Consider the following 22221-nt stretch of genomic DNA (forward strand, 5'->3'; position numbering starts at 1 on the left):
ATACTTGTTTAGTCGTTTAGTCGTGTCCGACTCTTCGTGACCCCATGGACCAGAGCACGCCAGGCACTCCTGTCTTCCACTGCCTCCCGCAGTTTGGTCAAACTCATGCTGGTAGCTTTGAGAACACTGTCCAACCATCTCCTCCTCTATCGTCCCCTTCTCCTTGTGCCCTCCATCTTTCCCAACATCAGGGTCTTTTCCAGGGAGTCTTCTCTTCTCATGAGGTGACCATAGTATTGGTGCCTCAGCTTCACGATCTGTCCTTCCAGTGATCACTCAGGGCTGATTTCCTTCAGAATGGAGAGGTTTGATCTTCTTGCAGTCCATGGGACTCTCAAGAGTCTCCTCCAACACCATAATTCAAAAGCATCAATTCTTTGGTGATCAGCCTTCTTTATGGTCCAGCTCTCACTTCCATACATCACTACTGGGAAAACCATAGCTTTTACTATATGGACCTTTGTTGGCAAGGTGATGTCTCTGCAATACATCAAACATTAAAAGCTTCCCTAAACAGGGCTGCCTTCAGATGTCTTCTAAAAGTCTGGTAGTTGTTCTGTTTGACATCTGGTGGGAGGGCATTCCACAGGGAGGGCGCCACTACCGAGAAGGCCCTCTGCCTCGTTCCCTGTAACTCGGCTTCTCACAGTGAGGGAATCGCCAGAAGGCCTTTGGTGCTGGACCTCAGTGTCCGGGTAGAATGATGGGGGTGAAGACGCTCCTAGCGCAAGCCCTAGGCTCTGTGGTTTAACTCACAGCGCCACCTTTTTTGCTACTGACTTCCAGTTTCAAGAAAACACAGGAGGGGAGAGGGCTCTTGTCCTGCTTGCAGGTTTCCCACAGGCGTCTGGTGGGCCAGTGTGAGAACAGGATGCTGGACTAGGTGGCCTTTGGCAAGGCTCTTTTCATGGTCTTACGTTGGCGAGGTCACCCGTTAAAGACCCAAGTCTGCCTTTCATCTCCTGGTGCTGGTTTCTCCTTGCTAGGATGACAGCATACACTTAGGAAAATGATGCGTCAATGTTGGATGGGTGTGTCTGCAGGCATGGACGGCGATGACAAACTGCATGCCTGTTGGCCTCTCAAATGACTTCACATGGCCCTTTGTTTATCTAGGTGCAGCTGCCAGAAAGAAAAAACAAAACAAAAAAGCATTGCCATAATTACACCTTTTGGAAAGCCAGAGCTCCAAACACCTGCCAATCCTGTCCCGCCTGCTTTGGGAGCACCCAGTTCTGCCTGAGATCCTTGGAGGATGTTTCACACAGCCGGGGCTGAGAAGTAGCTGCGCTGTATTTTGGTTGTGCTACGCCCTTGCCTGGTGTCAGAATCAGATAGGGATGGGGGGACCGAAAGCAGTGGCTCTGAAATGTGACGCTCTGCTCAGGAAGTTCAACTGACACAGAAAGAGAGAGAGAGAGAAACAGGCCAACGTCTGAGAAAGGTCGGTGCTTTATCTGCGCATGAGGCACACGTAAGTTTTCTGGCAAGAGAAGACACTGAGCTGGGAGCTGTACCATGGGCTGAGATCCTCTGCCTGCCCTGTCAAGAGGTTTTGTGTTGTTGTTTTTTACGTCCATCATGAATGTGCAAAGGCAGTTGACGTCTGCAGCCATCCGGACTGAGGCACAGAGATATGAGAGCGTGAAAGTGCAGCTCAACAAACTTTTCCGGCTGGTGGAGCTGGTCGGGGACCCACATCTGAAGAGCAGCATCAAGACTTCCCTGAGCATCGTGCGAGGTACGGGGGCTGGGCCTTTCAAAGGGAGCGATGGAGGGACTGTCTGGGCAGGCTGGAAGCATTTTTCTCTCGGACCACTCATTTAAAAACACTTTCTGTTGGAGTGAACTCTTCTCCCCCTCCCTCCGCACTTCTCCTGGGGCCGTTAATGGGTCAATCTTTTAAATTGCTTTAACTCTCTCAATTTGCATATACCACAAAGCCTCAAAGTCTCTGAAAGTCTTGAAGGAAGGGAGTGGTAACCCGAAAGAGTAAAATTGACTCTTGAAATGAAAGGGCTCTAACACCCAGATAGAAATGTATTGTAGGTAAAGTTGCCAAGTGGTGTTGTTTACTGCCTCCTGCTCCTCTGCCTTTAACAGAAGCATACATGACCAACATCAGCAGGTGACAGTGCTTATCTATTCATGACAAAAAGCTTAACCAAGCTGATGCTAAAGGCAGAAGAGCTGGTTGTTCCCACCAACTCCCACCCCCACTGGCAACCTGGTTACCTTGCCAGGTGTACCTTGCCATCATCACAAACTAGTCTGGGTTGGGGGGGGCGCAAGCTTCTAATCTGACTGAACTTTTAGTTCAGGATTGTGGCACCATTTTCAGCCTGAGAATTACCTTCCCTCGTGGGCCATCTTCTGGGGGAATTCCAGCTGCACAAGAGCTGGACTTTTCTATGCCCATAGACACATCTATTCAAGAAGCATCCTCACAGCTCAAGAAGACAATCTGGCAAGGCACAGAGATGGGCTGGTGAAGGGGGTGGCCTGCGAATATAGGGGTGGGGGGTTGCCTTTGGAGATTGTCAAAGGCTGTACAGCAAGGCTTGGAAGGCCACTTTCAGACCACAGACTGGAAATTCCCTAACCCCACTTTAGTTGATTAATCATACGGGTGAATTTAATACATAATATTTATAATGAAGCCTCTTCCTAGAATGTCTGCTTCTTCTTTTTTGCAGTGGCTTCCATCACAAAAAAAAATGGGGAGGGGGCACACGAGAGGTACAATATATCCAAAAGCTAAGCATGAGCACTATTAAACCCCACTGAAATCAATAGGGCTCAAGCATGCAAAACATCATTAGGATCATGCTGCAAATCTGCACCCGTATGAAAAGCATGCAGGCAGTATTGTACCTAATTGATGAGTAACAAGTACATCTACCCAATGGATCAGCAACCTGCCAATGAGTGCCACAGCACTGGGCTAACTGTTAAGCACAGGTGTTTAATTTGTTAATGCATTTGAAAGCGTCAATTTAAAGGAAATTAGTCTGCTCGTATTTAAATTTTTGACTGCCTTGCGCTGGTCACTTTTCCAGCTTTGTTACACCAGCGCTGCTGTGATGCTACATTTGCACAGCAGCAGCCTGACAAATGTTTAGGATAAGACTGGAGCAGAAATTATATACGTAATGAGGAAACAATGGCCACCTGCAGTCAGGGGCCTCCATCAGCTATTAGAATTATATGCTCACAAGTGACTCGGTTTGCTATGGCTACGGCTCCAAAGTGCTTCCATTGGGGGGCTTTTCTACTAAAATAAAACAAGACAACTGAACAACAATGAATAAACCATGCTTAAAATATATAAAAGCATTATTTTTTTAAGAAGTGTGTTTTAAGCAGACTTTCTTAACTCTTGTCCAGAGGAGGTCCTTTTTGGGCCAAAATGCATTGGGCATTAATAAAAAGCCTCACTCCCTTCAGCATCTTTTGAGAATGGTTCCCTTTTTTTCTTTTTGTCGTTTCCGAATTTCATTTACTAGGGTCAGTCTGCTTTATGGTTCCTGTTGTTTCGTCAGTGTGGCTTGCTATAGCTGTCAGTCTTCAGCGTTCAACTGAAGGATACTTAGAAGCTAAGAGAGCTGAGTGAGGAATGGACAGGGCCGTCCTACCCATAGGCACTAGGGGCGCGGGGCACCCGGGCGCCGGGCTTTCAGGGGCACCAGGCTGAGAGTCCAGGACCCGAGAGTTGAGTCTGGGGAAGAGCCCACCCATTGGTTGGAGTGCCACAGCTGGCTCTTCTGCTGCCGCGAGTTCGGGGGCAACTGAGCCAGCGAGACACTGAAGCGGCCAGGCACCGCATATGCTTAAGACAGCCCTGAAATGGATGTGTTCCATCTCTAGCGCATGTGTGTGTCAGTGCACACACACATGAATGTGTAAGGCTCTGTGTTAAACACTGGCATTTTGCATCCTGCATGTGCTGAGGTGTTGTCTGCATGGTTGATATTGGCAGCAGCTGTCCAGGATTTTCAGGCAAGGGACCCTCCCAGCTGTACTCGGAGATGCTGGTGAATGAATCTGGGACTGCTGTGGCTCTTCCCTTTACAATACAAGTGAAATGCCAATTATTATTATTATTATTATTATTATTATTATTATTAATATCCCGCCCTCCCAAGCCAAGGCTGGGCTCAGGGCGGCTAACAAGCAATAATAAAAACAAGTTGAATGATTACAACTTAAAAACAAAATTAAAATGCAACAATTAAAATATTGAAACATTAAAATATTAAAATGCAGCCTCATCACAGGAGGAGAAAGGAAAAAGAAAGAGGGGGAGGGAATCAAATTGGCTCCAAGCCAAAGGCCAGGCGGAACAACTCTGTCTTACAGGCCCTGCGGAAAGAAATCGGATCCTAATAAACCTTAGCAATAAGATTGTAAGGCAGTGTTTTGCTTTTCCAGCATATCTACATCAAATCACCTTCTTGGCTTTTAATGGAATGGAGGAAAGGTGGCAGCCCAGTCGTCGTGTGTACTGCAGGGGCGGGCAGATGTTGGGCTTGCCAGACCTACTTTTTTAAAATTAGAATTCCAAGATGAACTCAAGAGAGGCAGGTGCAAAAGACGTAGAGCAGGTGTGGGCAGACGTTGGCCCTCCCTTGCTGAGCTCCATCTCCCAGCAGCCTCAGCAAGCCCGTGCTTGATGTTATAACTAAATGAGCAGGGTGCCTCGGAGCACATTCTGAGCCTGGAAAGGTATTTTCAGTGCCACAGCTGAACACAGCTGGCCATCTTTTCTCAAGAAGTGAAGCTGCCCCAAGCTACACCAGCAAGCGTGGAAGTTCCCACCTGACCAGCTTTCTTTAACTCAGCAGCCTGATTTGTCGCTTGTCGATCTACTGCAAACCATGCAGAAATCTACCAGTAGACTCCAAGCTACCTTCTCCTCAAGCCCCTTCAACAGCATTGCAAAAGTTAAACAGAAAACCCCACAAATTCCACATTTAGCTTCCCACATAAACATCTGATTCCCAGGCATGTATTTGCAGCAACTTAGAGGCAGGTAAGATTCTCACACACGTGATAATAGGCAGCCAATATTCCGTACTGGAAAGGCAAGGTTGTACGAAGCCAGTGCTGATAAAATGTATATCAGCTACATGTATTGGAAGAAACTGCTTCATGCAGTCTAAGCTTTCTGGATAGTAGATCTCATGCAAGGAGGTGTGTGGTTATGCATGTAGGTTTTGCAATTTCCTGCACATTTTCTCTTGACTGCAGAAATTCAAAGCAGAAACACACAGAGTCACATTCAGAAGGCTGGGTAGGAGAATGCGATGAAGATTTTTCTTTTAGCCTCCTCCCATTTACTGATATCCTGTCTTTACACCCATGTGAACCATGTAGTTTCAGGCAAGGGACTGACAACATATGGGGGAAGTTGTCTCTTGACCATTTGCCATGCTGACTGGGGCTGATGGAGCACAAAAGCATCTGGGGGAATCAGGTCACCCATCTCTGTTCTAGGCACTGTGGTTGGGAGGGAGAGAAAGAGAAAGAGACACAGGGGATGTTCACGAACAGCAGTAATCAAATTTGCTGAAACGATATTTTGATGAGAGGTTTAGTGCCTTTCACACAAAGTAGGTAGGCTGATGGCCCAAAACTAGTTACCGCTGTTACCAGCACTGTTACCACTGTGAGAATAGGATGCTAGACTGGATGGACCATGGCCTGATCCAGTAAGCTCTTAGGTTCTTATGAACTTCATGAACTGAGGTCCTGCAAGAAACTGGTCTAGCAGCTCAGCTCTTGACAAGCTTATTTAGCTTCTTTGATGAGCTGAGAACATTGTTTAGGGAGAAGGAACGAAGGGAGGGAGGGAGGCGCATGTGTGATAGCTCATGAGGGGAAATGGAAGGGGATAGGTGGTGAAATTTCAAGATGGAAGTGATGCTAGGTAGTTTATCTCACGAGATGTAACAGTAGCCAGAACGGCAATTGTAATTCCAAACGGCCATTGTATTTCTGCACTTGGTATTTACAGTGCTACCTCGGGTTAAGTACTTAATTTGTTCTGGAGGTCCTTTCTTAACCTGAAACTGTTCTTAACCGGAAGCACCACTTTAGCTAATGGGGCTTCCTGCTGCTGCCGCGCCGCCGGAGCACGATTTCTGTTCTCAACCTAAAGCAAAGTTCTTAACCTGAAGCACTATTTCTGGGTTAGCTGAGTCTGTAACCAGAAGCGTATGTAACCTGAGGCGTATGTAACCCGAGGTACCACTGTATAGGGCTTCGGCAATAAAGCATGCAAGATTCAGATGGGAGGAGAGAGCAAGATTCTTAGCGAGGTTTGCTTCGCGCTACATGGAGAAATTAAACTTCTAACGAAGCACTGTAGCTGAAGAGCCTTTGTTGTGTGCCTTGTCTTTCTTTAATCCCTCATAGTAATACCCAGGTTCAGCAATTGTCCCCTATTTTTGAAGCAAAGGGATGGTGGCGGCTTTGGCATCTGCACTTGGAACACAGGCATTTATCGTGGTTACAATAATAGTCACTTTGTGTAGCAATGGTGAACTGGCCATATACATAAATGCTCCCAAACAGGCTCTATTCTGCTCTGGTGCATCATTCTTGGGCCCTTGGTAGTTCAATATTTGTGTTTAAGAATCTGCAATGTGATAAAGATATATTATTTTGCTTATTTTTAAAAAATCCAGGGCAATATCTTGTACTGAAGCACATTACAATGGAATTAATAAACAGCTGTAATGGACAAGAAGCTGTAAAAATAACGAAACACAGGTCTGCAATTGGGGTGTGTGTGTGTGTGGAATATTGATGCCCCAAATGCTTTCTGAATGAAAACAGTATTTCCTTTCTGTTGGAAGACTAGCAGTGAGGGGATAGAATGTACTTGCCACACCCCAACATTGCGGGGGGAGCTCCAAAACTCTGGTGTAACTGTAAAGGAGGCCCTGTACTATATATAATTCATCCTCTCCTAAGTGTAAAAGTTGTTTCTGATTCCCCCTTAAGTGTGTGTAGCAGGGTGTCTCATGTGAATTATGGAGCGTCCATAGACAATTCTGTGCCCCTTTAATATACACACATGGAAATACCGGCTTATCAGCAGTCCCTAAAAGTGACATTCCAAGTAAACTGGGCTGACTCACACAAGGGAAGGTCACCATGTGGGTATCTCAGAAACAGGGAAAGTCTTCTGGGCCTTCTGGGCCTATTCATGTGCAAGCACCATTTATGTGAATGGGTAACCTTGTGAGCCTTTGTGAGTGTCTTTAAAGGTGTTGGACAAGGACAGAGGAGACTGGGTTTCACATGCACTCTCAGCCATGAAGCCAGAGATGGAGGAGAAATGGACTCAGAATAAATAAGCCCTATGGAATTCAGTGGGGCTTACCCCTAGGCAAGTGGGTTTAGGATGGCCGCCTTAACGTAATAAATAAATCAAACAGCACCTGTAGATTGGCAGTACAGTCATACCTCTGGTTACAGACGCTTCAGGTTACGTTTCTTCGAGTTGCGGACCGCCGAAACCTGGAAGTACCAGAACGGGTTACTTCCGGGTTTCGCGCAGCTGCGGGTTGCGGACTCTGCGGGTTGCGAATGTGCATCCTGCACGGATCGTGTTCGCAACCCGAGCGTCCACTGTAAAATGCAGCTGCCTCAGTAATCAGCCTGGCTGGGCTGGGTTGCAGCCCCAGTGTGTTGACTTGTGTTTTGTTTTGTAAGGTCTGGTCTTAAGAGCGCAGCATAGGGTGCCCATTCATCCAGATTTCCCCAGACATGTCTTCTTTTTCTTTTTCTTTTTTTATTAATTTTTTTACAAATTTCTCTTTTACAAATTATTCAGACATTTTCATATTTGCCATATTACAAATTTTTGACTTCCACCAGCTCCTCCCACAATCCTCATATTTTATATTTATTACGCATTTCCTTTATAATATATTGCCAGTTAATAATATCCTTTCTTCTCATTTTCTTTTACAATACCCTTTCTCATCACAAAGCCTCTTTAAAACCGACTAGCGTTGTCTGTTCATCACAGATACTTTCCAGATAAATCGTAAACTTTCTCCAGTCCTCAGTGAACTTGTGATCTTTCTGGTATCTAATTTTCCCAGTCATTTTATCTAGTTCTGCAAAGTCCATAAGTTTCATTCTTATGGACTTCTTTTTCAAAGGTAAAATCACCATTCAGGGCAGATTTTTTAAATTTTGCAAAATGCCCTGGGTTTTATTTTTTATTGTTTGTACACCATTCGGCCTCGTGGTGGTGAGGGCCGCTCAGCCTTGCATCGCCTGGAGACGCAGCGTCTCGTGAGCAGGAGGCCGAAGACAGCAAAGGTAAGGCCCAGCTAGAAAAGTGTCCACTTTTTTGCTCTTCGGAATATGGCAACCCTAGCATAAAGCTCAGCCTCTGCTGGCAAGGGGCATAATGTATGCCAACTTGTTAATTCATTAATTGTAGGAAATGGTTTCATTTCCTCAACACGCACGCGCAACCGTCCTGCCACCGAGTGTTTTGTGGTGCTTCCCGTACCACCAGAGATCTATGTGAAAAGTCTGTCAGGGCGAGGGGGAATTTGATGGGAGGAATGGGAGGGGAAAGAATTTAGACAGAGATAGTGTAGCCTTATGAGGCTTTGCCCTCAGGTGGGAAAAATATTGCGCCCGGGAAAGGGAAGTGGGAGTCAACAGACACTCAAGGAATAGTTTTGGAGAAAAGGCTTTTATTTCTACCATCCATGAACTGGTAGAAGGAGCAAGTGTGATAAGTCACAAAAAGCATGCACGAAATTCACAGCCATGTGCACAAGCATATATACCCCTTTCCAGTTCCCTCCTCCTTTCTCCTCCCTCAGGAGTCCTCTGAGCATGAACAGAAAGCTATCTTGGGACTATTGGACTCTTCCCAGGAAAGGGGTTTCAAGAGTGTTCAGATATGTTTCAATCTCTTGTTCTGGCATGGTTCCCGGACAGAAAGTAAGTTGCAATGTGGTTCTTTAGCAAGAAGGCATCAGAAAGGCCTATGAAACAATGGACTGTTCTCTACCTTTGTTACAGCAGAGCAGAATGTTTCTGATGCTTAGCTGCTGAGAAAATGATTTTGAAAAGTTTTGAGAAGCTTTGAGCCTGCTTTGGTGGGGGGTGACTTCGGGCCTAGGTGGGGTCACCTGTCTTCACCTTCCTTCAATAGGAGAAGGTGGATGATTTCAAACCCATGATAAGCAAACCCATGATAATTCAGCCTTGTATTTTCCTCCCGATCGCAAGGCCTGCGGGTGACTTGCCTCATGAGGGCAGCACTAGGCTGTGAGGGAACAGGGAAGGCATGAATCAGCCCAAGGCCTAAGCAGACTTCTTGCACAGCAGCCGTTGTCTAAAAGCACAAGGGAGAATTAAAAGGTGTTTAATGCACACATTAGCAGTTTAAAACTCAGCAAGGCCATTCCCTCTGCACCCGTGTGCTTCAAGTCATATTTGCATGTTGCTATACACACCAGAGAGGGAGCAGGGATGCCTTCACCTAATGCACATTTCCTGTTTGGTTCCCCCCTCCACACACGCATCTACAACACCCCTGAACTCCTTTTCACAAAGCTGTTGTCTGAGCATGCGCAGCGGCTGTCTCAAACGTACACACCTCAGTTTAAACTGCAAAGGGAATGTGGATTACAGTGGTACCTCGGGTTAAGTACTTAATTCGTTCCAGAGGTCCGTTATTAACCTGAAACTGTTCTTAACCTGAAGCACCATTCTTAACCTGAAACTGTTCTTAACCTGAAGCACCACTTTAGCTAATGGGGCCTCTTGCTGCCGCCGTGCCGCCAAAGCACGATTTCTCTTCTCATCCTGAAGCAAAGTTCTTAACCTGAAGCACTATTTTTGGGTTAGTGGAGTCTGTAACCTGAAGCGTATGTAACCTGAAGCGTATGTAACCCGAGGTACCACTGTATATGTTTTCAAATCAGGTGGAAGCTGGTTTGAGGGGTAATGCATCAAACAGCAGCGTTTCTCAAGAAGTTGCAGGATCGATAGGGATGATGGCTCGCATCAGTGTGCACAGCTTCAAACACGAGTGGTAAGACAGCACGGAGCCAGAGCAAACTGTAATGTGTGCACAGCCTTGGAAAACTGTTGGTGGGGCCTGCTTCCACGCTGACAGACCTTAGAAGCCAAAGGCTAGACTTTTCAACGGCCTCTGGACTCTCACACACTTGCTGATGTTGCTGCCAACATCATGTGCAAGTTGAGAATTGCACCCAGCGGATGCTACAACAGCGCAGGCTCCCCAGCCCTGGTATGAAACTTCTGGGATAGCTCAGTTGGTACAGCAGGAGACTCTTAATCTCAGGGTCGTGAGTTTGAGCCTCACTTTGGGCAAAAGATTCCTGCATTTGCAAGGGGTTGGAATGGATGACCCTCGGGGTCCCTTCTAACTCTACAGTTTTATGATTCTACGAGGCGCCATCCAACCGTCTTAGAGACTCCACATTTCAGGAGGGTTTACTCCTTAGCCTTTTCTTCTCCCAAATAATGTCCTTCAAGGCAAGAGGTATGGATTGTTCCTTGGGATTTTCTCCCGAAGCTTTTCTCAAGAGTGAGTATGGCCGCAAGGCAGTGGGCGTTTAAGATCAGCGCTTATTTCCCCTTCCCAGGGTGACGAGCCCCTTCTACTCTCTTTGACAATGCTTGAGATGAAGAAATCATACCATCCACTTGGCTTCAGTAGGGGGTCCTCGGAACGGAACGGGGGAGGCAAAAGCAGATCCCCTAGTGTGCATGCCCAGCCCTTGCAATGTTTGTGCGCACCAGAGCCTGAAACAGCAAGTGAAAAGCGCTTGCCTCTCTTGTCACTTCCCATCTTGGTGGGGACTCGGAGACATCGGCTGATCCTCAGCAGCTTGAAATGGATCTATTGAGCAGTAGCAGCAGGCATCTGGCTGCCTAAAAGGCACACCCCTTCCTAAAGGGAGCAGCGGGGGGAACCCCCTCTCCTTGATATCCAGTCCGTTGGGGTTAGCTTCACAATGGGGATGAACAGCCCTGACAGCAGAGAGCTCCCTCCTGCTGTTGGCAGCAGCAGCAAGGCGCACTTCTATGTTCTCCCCAGGCAAGTGCCACAGGCAGAAGTATAGTTTCTCCCAGCAGATGGATGCTAATATACCCAGAGACACGTGGCAACGTAAATCCATAGATGGGAAGACCACCCTAGATCTGCAGAACTGGTGCTTTTGCAAGTGCTACACAAGGTCTGTTCTGCACTTGTACGGAACCGATCTTTCACTGTGGCGACACCCTGGAACTCCCTGCCTATTGATATGAGGCAGTATATTGTTTCTGACACCATTGGCTCCCTTGGGAGGAAGCGTGGGATAGTAATTTCATAAATAAATGCATGTTTTTGTTTAGGCAATCCTACTGTAATATGTACAACTGACCTGCATTTTAATAGGTAATTTCCTTCTTCTTTTTGAACATGTAAATTTTTAACTACTGCTTTTATTCGTATTTGAATTATTTTTTAATGTCAACTTGTTTTTTAATTTCTGACTTTTATAGATAATTGTAACGTGTGTTTTATGTAAAGTTTTCAGACGTTTTGACAATGAGGTGGTATGCAGATTTTGCTGAGTAAGATAAATATTCACAAAATATTTGCCACTGTGCGATGGCCTATTGCGTAGTATATGGAAGATGGAAATGGATCCTATGCAAAAAGAAAAAACGTGAATGAGCGCAGGTATCTAGTAAACAAGGAATATATTTTTAAAGGAACCTGGAAATCATATTCGAAAACATTTTCAAAGATTTCATTTAGACCACATTCATTTGACGCCCTATGATGCCATGGCTTTCCCCCCAAAATTATGGGAGCTGCAGTTTGGTGTGGGTGGTAAGGTAAAGGGACCCCTGACCATTAGGTCTAGTCGTGGACGACTCTGGGGTTGTGGCTCTCATCTCGCTTCACTGGCCGAGGGAACCGGCGTACAGCTTCCGGGTCATGTGGCCAGCATGCTTAAGCCGCTTCTGGTGAACCAGAGCAGCGCACGGAAATGCTGTTTACCTTCCCGCCGGAGCAGTACCTATTTATCTACTTGAACTTTGACGTGCTTTCAAACTGCTAGGTTGGCAGGAGCAGGGACTGAGAAACAGGAGCTCACCCTGTTGTGGGGATTCGAACCACTGATCTTCTGATCAGCAAGCCCTAAGCTCTGTGGTTTAGACACCTATTCCCCTCATGGATCAGCTTCTGTAAATCCGGGACTGTCCCTGGAAAATAGGGACACTTGGAAGGTCTGAAATATTAAAACTGCTCCATTGTATTAATTCAAGAAAACAGTTGCATTGCTCGTGGCTCATCTGGTCATTATTAACACGGTTGAATTTGGCTTTGGCTAGCAGCTACTCATAGAGTTGCATATACAAGAACTGGTCTACCCCTGAGTTAGCTTGCTGTGTTGGCATGAACGTGCTTTGCTGAGAGCACACAAGTATAGCTGGAAGTCAGCAGGGATTTCTGCGTAACCACTGGCTTCTTTCTGGGTTCTGCAAGTAGGGCTGCCAGCTGACCAGAAGAAAAACTGGAGTGGCCTGCTGTTGTGTCTTTAATAGCTCTGGATATACAGGATTAGCAAGTGATAATATTTATTTACTTCCATGCCTGTGCAAAGCTTCCCCTGCTGATTCCTGCCTGAGCTACAGAGGTTCAAAAAGTGGGCAACCCTATCTGCCAGATAGGCAGACTATGCTGGGGTTGATATGAGATCTAAAATGACTCCCCTAAAATGTGTGTGTATGTTTGTTTTTTACATCTCTACTGCAGAAATGTGAATTTGACATTTTTCCAGTACTTTTCAGTCTTGGAGGTTGGAGAGGCTGCATGTAGATTCTTACATTATTTCTAAAAAACAATTCTGTACCTGCTGTTCAATTCAGTATTTGGACGCCATTAGTTTGATGTTGAGCATGTGCAGTTGTAATGTGTTTAATATGAAATTCATTGGTGCTATAATGTTTTCTAGGCTGGTGACAGTCACAAGATGCAAAGCCTATCATTTGTTTGATTTAGCTATTTTTAATGTAGACGTTCGTGCACTACAGTAAAACGAGTTCTGCTTTTTTTTTTTTAAGCCCCCCTCAAACTGTACAGGAACTTTTACTTTGTTAATTATACTAATGGAACTTGATATTTGACTTTGCTTAAAAGCAACTATTTTTAAAAAAGACAAGGGTTGTGCAAATATGTGTACACTGTTAAATCAAAATTCAGAAGTGTTAATTGGAATATTTCAACTTTATTTGATTCAAGAAGGGATATTGGCCCTCCTGTCAGAGCTGCCCTTTCTGTGTGTGCGTGTGTGTGGAGGGAACACAATATCCATTTTCATTTCTGTGTTTTTTAAAAGAATAATACTGAGATCTTGCAGAAATGTTATTTTTCCAGACTAAGGTTTGCACAAGAGTGATAAAGAAGTCTTGTACAAAGTGCCTCTATTAAAAACCGAAACAAAATAAAGCCTCGTGCATGTGCCACAATTGATCTCCCAGTTAGTCTCCCAAATGCACAGTGTGGAGATTTGGAGCTACAGCTCCTCCTACCTAACCTGGTGGTTGTTGTAATTCAGATGAGCCTTTGCCATGCAACAGTTGGTGGAAATGGACACAATTATATGGTGTGGACCACCAGAAACAAAATGGCTTAGGTGAGGAGCAGATGGAGGCAGGGCTGTGGCATTAGAAATATATTTGATCACCCCCTGCCCCTTGGAAATGCCACTCCCTGTCTATATTACATCCTCATAGCCACAGCTGGCTGTTTGCCTATAGCAGGGATGTAGAACTTGTGACTCTCCAGATGTTGAACTACAATTCCCATCATCCCAGAGTATTGGGCCATGCTGGCTGAGGGTGCTGGGAGTTGCAGCCAGAATTCAACAACACAGAGCAGGCCACAGATTCCTCATCTCCAGCAGCAGAGTTGCCATTTGACATTGTTCTGAAGACAGAGGTCCTGTGCTTTCAACAGCTGCCTGAACCAGAAGTCTGCTGTGATGCAGCGATGGGGAAAGCTTCCCTTGTTGAACTTCTTCTGCCAGTTATGTAGCCATTACAGGCTCAGAGCCGCAGCTGGATATGTTGATATTGCAGATTTCCTGTGGTCCGTATGGTAGGCAGTTAAATGTTCTGATGGTGTGCTGTGCATTATCAGACGTAATTCAGGTCCAGAACCCAAGTAAAACCTGCTCAGACGCCTAACTCCTTGTCCTGTCCTTTATCTGAAGTGGCAGGTTGTAGTTTGGAAAACATGGACCAGAAATGTGGATCTGGACTCTAGTTTGCCGATAGTTCCTGTTTCTGCAGAAATCTGCTTGAGGGACAATTTCTAGAAGACCCTAGCAAAGGCAGCTGGAAATCCAGTGACGAGCTCTGACACCCAAGGCTCTATTGCACTACAGCTTGATATTAAAGTGGATGTTGTGCACAGCTAGCTAAGGGAAAGGTAGGGTTGCTAACTGACTAGAACCATTCCAGCCTGACATGCCTTTGACATTGACTTGAAATTGGTTTTTCACAGCATGGATATCAGCACTATCGCCTGCTAGGATCTGCACATCACATTGCTGTTAAAGGCAATAGCTATAGGGATGCACATTCTGGTGTGGGGAACAAACCTCACTTCACATACGCACTTGTAGAGGCTGATCTGGTGGCGAAGGATCAGGAAGGAGATATTGGAGTACTTGTGGTGGACAGCTCGATGAAAATGTCGACCCGGTGTGCGGCAGCTGTGAGAAAGGTGAATTCCATGTTATTGATCATTAGGAAAGGGATTGAAAACAACAAGAACCATCTGCCAATATCATAGTGCCAATGTACAAATTTATGGTGAGACAACACTTGGAATACTTTGTACAGTTTTGGCTGTTGTATCTTCAAAAAGATTGTAGAGCTGGAAAAGGTTCAGAGACTGGCAACCCAAATGGTCACAGTACTGAACCAACTCTCCTATGAGGAATGGTTACAACATTTGGGGCTTTGGTGAGTAAAGGGCTGGGGGTGCGATAAAGATGCATAAAGAATTTTGCATGATGCAAAGGAAGTTTTTCTCCATCTCCCATCATACTAGAACTGAGACCATCCAGTGAAGCTGAACGTTGGAAGAGTCAGGACCGACAAAAAAAAGAACTTCTTCAGACAGCACATGGCCCCTCCCTGGTTCTTGGCTTTCTTGCAGGCATTACCTGCAACTTGTCACTGATGCAATAATGGTGCATTAAAAAGGTAAAGGGACCCCTGACCATTAGGTCCAGTCCTGACTGACTTTGGAATTGTGGCGCTCATCTCGCTTTATTGGCCGTGGGAGGCGGCGTACAGCTTCCGGGTCATGTGGCCAGCATGACCAAGCCGCTCCTGGCGAACAAGAGCAGCGCACGGAAACGCCATTTACCTTCCCGCCGGAGTGGTACCTATTTATCTACTTGCACTTTGATGTGCTTTCAAACTGCTAGGTTGGCAGGAGCAGGGACCGAGCAATGGGAGCTCACCCCGTCGCGGGGATTCAAACTGCTGACCTTCTGATTGGCAAGTCCCTTAGCAGGGTGGGTGGTTCTCCCTAAAAAAGGGGGGAAGGGTTTTTTAAGAAACCCTTTTAAAAGTTTTTTAAGAAAGGTTGGCAGGAGCAGGGACCGAGCAACGGGAACTCACCCTGTTGCGGGGATTCGAACCCCCGACCTTCTGATCAGCAAGTCCTAGGCTCTGTGGTTTAACCCACAGCGCCACCCGCGTCCCTTTTAATGGTGCATTAGTGGTGGGTTTATACTGGGCCGCACACATCATTCCCCTTTATCAGCTGTTCTGTGATGCTTCCCTAATGTTACCATATTGCTCCCGTCTGGAGAGATATTCTTACACTGTGGCACCACAAAAGCATGAACAAAAAACAAAAAAATCCCAGGAACATTTGTGATGTGAAAAGTTGCAGGATTTTGGCCAAAAGCTACAGGGCATGCACATACCGCAAGCAAAGCAGCATGACTGCCTCAAAGCTTTTGCAGGAACGAGTTGAACTGAAAATGCAAATTGCATGTAACCACCCTGATAACACCATGAGTGCAAGTCGTGATGAATGCTTAATAAAAAGGATGCCTGCAGGGGACCACATACTTAAAACTGTGGAATTTGTATCTGCCATCAGCTTGGATGGCTTTAAAAAGGAGTCAAACAGATTCGGGGGGGGGGGGGGAAGGCTATAAATGACTATCTGTCACGAACCCCTAACAGGTGCTTCACCTCCTTCATGGTATTAAGGTTGCCAACTTTTTACTTTTCACCCTGCTCCTATGCCTTTAATAGCAGCCTGGTGTGTATAAATTTAAGCAACTGACACTTTTCCTTACATGGGGATAAAGAGCTGGGGGAAGCTCCTTCCCCTACTTAATTTCTGATTACCATTCTTTTTTCATTTTTTTATGTCAGAGGAGTAAGGCTAGTTTTTTTTAAAAAGCTGGCAAACTTCCATGGCAATGGCTTACTTTGATTTAACTTTTCAGCACCATTCCAGGAATTCCTGCCTTGCTTGTTTAACATAAAGCAAGCATACCTATTTTTCTCTGTCAAATCCTTAAGCACATGATTGTACTTCTATGTAAAAATAGCAGGAAGTGGCTTGCTAGGCCATTATGTAGATATGGGTTAAGGGAGAAGGGCATCATGAGGCCTCAGTTTTTCAGGTTGCAACCCACAGCTGCTGAGCACTGTGGTTTTCCTGCCAGACACAGCTTCCTGCCTCGTGTACTACTGATTTGACAAGCTATCTTCTTTTTCTCTCCCACCCTCAAATGTCTAAATGTAGGGTTTTCTGTGTAGAAAAACCCAAGTGATCATTCTTCATTGATTCTAGAATAAAATATTGTGTGTATGCAGCCTCTGGGAAACAACTTGAGATGCCCATCAAACACATGCCCCTCTGAAGCACTGGCGGCCAACCTTTGGTCCTCCAAATGTTGCTCATCCCTGACCATTGGACACAACGGCTGGGGCTAATGGGAGTTGGAGTCCATTGGCATCTGGAGGGCCACAGTTTCTCCCCTCCTGCTCTAAAGGAGAACCAGGTTGAATCGGATCAAGTCATTGCTCTCAAGAAATGACTTCCATTCACTCAACCGAACTTCTCTCTTCCCCTGGCCGCCCTATATGCTCCAGAGGGTTGAGGACAACCCTAGAGCAGATTTTGGGAGGGTACAGGGTAGGGGGACAGATAGGGAGGAGCAGGAGGGGAAGTCCCATTGTGTAAGTGGAAGTTGTACAACCCACAATCTTCAGATGGAAAAGGGAGAAGAATGTAATGCAACACCACCCTATGTCTCTGTTCATGGTAGATGAGTCCACTGACATCCTTCTTCAGGCTGTATTTGGCCCAGGGAAGTCTGTAGAGTGTGATACTCTTAATCTTAGGGTTGTGGGTTTGAGCCCTACATTGGGCAAAAGATTCTTGAATTGTAGGGGGTTGGACTAGATAACCCAGTCCAATTCTATGATGGGCGTTGCTATTCCCTCTTCCACTGCCTGTGGTGGAACTCCTTTTGTACAATCCTTTGCTGGGCCTTAAAGTCAGAGGCACCTGAACCCTGAGCTGGCTGAAAGTTTTCCCCTGTACCTGCAACTTTGTGGGACAGCAAAGAATGTTGTTTCCTTATCAATAGCTAACTGTGCCCAATATATACAGTTTCTAGAATTTGTACTGCTCTGCATGGCATGAAAGTCCTCCCTGTAGGAAATATGCACAACCCATGCTGCATACCCTGAAACCAAATATGGACAGAATGTTTGTCAGCATTTACTGGATGTTCTCTGATTTGCTGTAGATTAGCCGAAGTCCTGAATCCTAATTTTTCCCTTCTAAAGTGGACGGGAGATATGAAGGAAGCTTGCAGTGGGGCAACAGGGCAGGGGACCAAGGGTAGGGTTTTGTGTGGCAGAACTGTGAGCTCAGCTCTGATTCTGAAAACAAGTTCCTGCACTGAGCATGTGCTCAGAGGCACTCTTGTTCTGTGAATCTGTTGGCATGCTTCCCCACCCCTGCCCCTCAGTATTTTGCATTTGGTTGTTCCAGGGTAGGTCTCAGGTTTCTGGTAAAAACAAAACAGATATTATAAGTCTGAAGTCTCCCCACCCTCACAAAAAAACTTGATACAAAAACAGAAGAATTGTCAGAGTTTGTTCAGTCACAATAAAAGAGGAAGCGAGAGAACGAGCAGAAGGCTAGTGAAGAACTCTCCCCTTGTCCTTCATTAAATGCTTTGTTGTGTTATTGATGGTCTGAGGAAAGGGAGAGAGAACTCTGTATGTCTGTAGACACTAGAGTTGCCAGAATTTCTTTTAATGAAAAAAGGAGATATCCTGGAGTTGTGGTATCTGCACGAGTGAGTTCTAGAAGCCAGAATGTTCTGAAACAAAAGTACGTCCAAATGTTCAGTGGCAATGCCGCTGCGTTCTAGAATAAAGAGCATTTACATAAAATAATGGACATCTGGCAACCTTGACGCAGGGCCAGGCGAATGGAACAGGAAGTGCCCACAAGAAATTACAAAGTCACCATCCCCAACTCATCAAAGCTGTAGCTAATTGGTAGTGCAATGCTGTGCATGGATATGGTCCACTCAGGCTCAGTCTTGACATCAGCTGATGAATGGCTAGGAAAGACCTCTCTGCCTGCAATGTTGGGAAGCCACTCCCAGCCAGAGTATGTGGATGAAGGGTAGCCAACGTGGTGCCCTGCACATGTTGTGGAATCCCAACTCCCATCATCTCTGACCATTGACCTTGCTGGCTGGGAGTGATGGGAGTCCAACAGCTTCTGTAGGGTACCACATTGTCTACCCCTGAGACAGACGATGGTCTGATTCAGTTTAAGCGATCTCCTTTATTCGAAGCTCAGTCCGGGATGTTTTTAATGTCTGATGTTGTATTATAGTTTTTATATGTGTTGGAAGCTACTCAGAGTGGCTGGGGCAACCCAGCCAGATGGGCGGGGTATAAATAATAAAATTATTATAAAGCTGTGAATCAGGATAATTCTGTGTTATATGGGGTGACTGATCCCTGCTGTCTTGAGCATGCTTTACTCTAGACGTGCATTTTTATACCCATTACGTGGCTGGAGAATGGCATTGCAAAATTCGGAGGAGTGTGAATTTAGAAGGGTGGCTGTTTCAGTTCACGTACTGTTTTGGAAAGCATGAATTCGGCAGTTTTGCCTCCAGATGTGAACTGAATTGAATTCTTCCCCTGTCCATACCTGCATTACACTCAACTGGTCACCTGCCATTTCTGACATCGGCACGTTTCTTGGAAGAACCTGTCTGCCACCCTCCTTGGCAAGCATCTCCTGCCACGTCTCTTCCTGCTCCCCTTTCCCAGTCTCATGAATGGTCGTGTGACTCAGGACTCCTGCCTCCCCTTCTCTCTGTAGCTGTCACCTCACTCCACCCCTCTGCCCCCAGCTGTTCTCTAAACTCCAGGCTGACACACATGTAATGCCAGGGTGGTTTTATGCTAGTTCCCTCTCCTCCCCAAGAGGTCTAGGCCACTGCGCAAGTACAGCCTAGCGCTTTGGCAGTGCCTGCCACCTTACAGCCAGCGGCATCACCCGTTCAACCCTGTCCTCACTGGAAGGCACACGTGTATCTCTTCCCCCCCATCTTTCTCCTTGCCTGCCACCCCAGACCTCGCTGCATCTGCTGCTCTAGACAATTGCTGCCATCTCCCACATAGCAACCCAGCATTCTGCTGCCATGACAACAGGACAGCGTGGGAAGGATGGAGGGTTGCTAGGGATGTGATGTGGCACCTTTCTTGGAGTTGATTATAGCCAAAGCATAGGTGCTATAGTACCTTTAGCCCCATGGTGGTAGGACCCTCCGTTAGGACGCCCTTCAGGTGAAGCATGAAATGACTTTGCATGTGCTATTTCCAGACCCTAGCAGGCTGGGTTAAGTGGATAAAATTCCAAATGCCTGTACTTTTCAGGCAAGGCAAGATTATGTGTTCTGGTCCCGTCTTCATAAGCAGGGCTGAGGCACTTCTGCCTGAGTGAAGTTAGTAGGCTGTATGTGGTCCCAGCCTGACATTTTGATATTCCAAAACTGTGCAAAACAGCACACATAGCTCAGAAGATGTACACATGCAAAGGATCCCAGGTTTGGTTTCTGGCATCTCCAGTGACAAGGGTCAAACTCTGATTGGCCAAAGTCATTTCTTTCCTGGCTCCTCTTCTGGGTGGTGCTTCCTGAATCAAAACCCTTGAACTTCCTAAAATCAATTAGTTTCCTCTCCTTCTGAGTTTGTGAGTGAGTGTTTGAGGATGTGATGGGAATATCCTGTAGACCTCTAGCAAGTCAGAGTACAAAAGTCCTGCTGTAAGGCAGCTTTCTGCATTCTAAAAGGGGGCAACTGTTGTCCTTATCTTTTGTATGTGAACATCCATAAGGAATATTTGTGTCTTCTGACAGCAGAGGAGAATGATGATCTTGAAGATCAGTAGGGCTGGCCAGGCCAACACCCCTGGCATATCCATTCTGATGTTCTTCCGTCTTCCAGCTATAAGATAATACATCTTCTGCACTTATATCCCTGAAACATCATGCCCTTTAGTTCATATTTCCCTTTGTGAGAATAGTTCCATATTGTCTGAGAACCTGGCTCTTGGAATCACTATATAAAGCACATAAAGTAGGAAAACAAAGGCTGATTGTCTTAATCTGCATAATTTATTCTGAGCACTATTTCCTCTACCTCCCCTTCTAATTTGTGCAGCATGAATACAGCTCTGGATTCTGGGATTTTTTTGGGGGGGGGGGGAGAATCCCCTCTTGCTAGCTTACCTCTGCCCATTAGGATACCAACCATGAAGCTGCACAAACACCATACTTTTAAAGCACTCCCCACAAGTTCTGGGAATTGGAGTTTACCTAATGTTGCCATATTTCAAAAAGTGAAAATCTGGACACACAAAAATGACATTTTTGAGGAAATTCAGCAAAATCTAGACTTGCCATGTCCTGATTTTCCTGGAAATTTCAGTGATTTCTTCCCAGACACTGCTTCCGACTGCCATATTCCAGGTATGTCCAGGAAATTCCAGACATATGGCAACCCTAAAATTACCCATCACAGAGCTACAATTGCCAACTCCTTTAGCCAACTACAGCTCTCGGGGGAAGTCAATCTGACAATGCATATGCTCCCTTAGAGCTGGTTTTTATTTTTTTATTTTTTTGCAGCCATAACCACAGAAACCATGGTTGGTTCACTAGATGGAGCTGCAAAATTTGGCTTGCGTGGCTGCATCCTGTGGCCTACTGTGTTTCATTCCCTCCTGGTTTCATCGTCTGCTTCCATCAGATGTGCCAATGGGACATGGAAGGGAGCAGGGAGGGGAAAGAGCATGTCAGGCTGCAAAATGAATTAATCCCCCAAACAAAATAGTTCTGCAGCATGAATAGACATGGCTCTAAAAACAAGTTCAGCCAAAGCACAGGGGAAGACAGCAGGGCGTCCAAGGAGCATCTGAAGCCAACTCACTTGACTTGGCTTGTCCCCCACCTAACGGCTGCCTTTCGGTGTGAGGTTCCCTTTGGGCAATCTGCATTATGGGAAGAGGTACGGCTGGCTGAGCTGCACAGCAGAGCAGGCAGTTGGATAGAGAAGGCGAACTGAAGGGGGGAAAGTGGCTTAGAGTGGCATGAAAATGTGGAATTGCAGGGCAGCCCTATTCTGTCAAGGCTGAGTTGGGGCCATGAGAAACCCCATCTAAATCCAGGCCTGAAGACAGACCCTCCAGGTGTCCCTGTTTTGCAGGAACACGCCCGGATTAACAGAAGCCGCCCCGGTTTCTGATTTGATCCTGGAATGTCCGCTTTTCCTTAGGAGAGCCCTATTTTCATCAGTGAAATGTTGGAGGTGAAATGTCCCCCCAAGCCAAGGAGATAAGCAACTATACAACCTTTAGAAGACATCTGAAGGCAGCCCTGTAGCGGGCATGTCCAAAGTCCATTTTGGGGGCCTAATTCGGTCCCCGCTGGTTGGTTTAATCTGACCCCTGTGGCAGTTTCTTTCCTGGGGAAAAGTAACAAAAATAGCTCAGCAACTTCAATCCTAAAAAAAAAAGTCAACAACTTTGGTCATGGCCCTTCACTTCATCAAATCTGGCCCACTGTGAGG

General features: G+C 46.1%; 1 protein-coding gene and 1 long non-coding RNA gene across 3 annotated transcripts in view; one reads left to right on the top strand and one right to left on the bottom strand.

The window, feature by feature from the left end:
• Positions 1 to 1226: 1226 nt before the first annotated feature.
• AGAP2 (ArfGAP with GTPase domain, ankyrin repeat and PH domain 2) overlaps positions 1227 to 22221 on the top strand; it is a 116571-nt gene continuing 95576 nt past the window's right edge. Inside the window, exon 1 of one of the 2 annotated variants that reach the window (XM_083729324.1) lies at positions 1227 to 1741. In XM_083729324.1, coding sequence (XP_083585450.1) covers positions 1582 to 1741 — 160 coding nt within the window. In that variant the 5' untranslated portion in view covers positions 1227 to 1581. The remainder of the gene's footprint in view (positions 1742 to 22221) is intronic. The other variant, XM_083729325.1, reaches the window with a different exon arrangement.
• On the bottom strand, positions 18205 to 19763 carry LOC310840249. Its single transcript, XR_014561871.1, has 2 exons — positions 19298 to 19763; positions 18205 to 18446 (listed from the first exon to the last, which is right to left on the bottom strand). It is a non-coding gene; the product is annotated as an uncharacterized lncRNA (long non-coding RNA).

This window comes from Podarcis gaigeae (genome assembly GCF_964106915.1).
Source record: "Podarcis gaigeae genome assembly, chromosome: 2".
Taxonomy (NCBI): Eukaryota; Metazoa; Chordata; class Lepidosauria; order Squamata; family Lacertidae; genus Podarcis; species Podarcis gaigeae.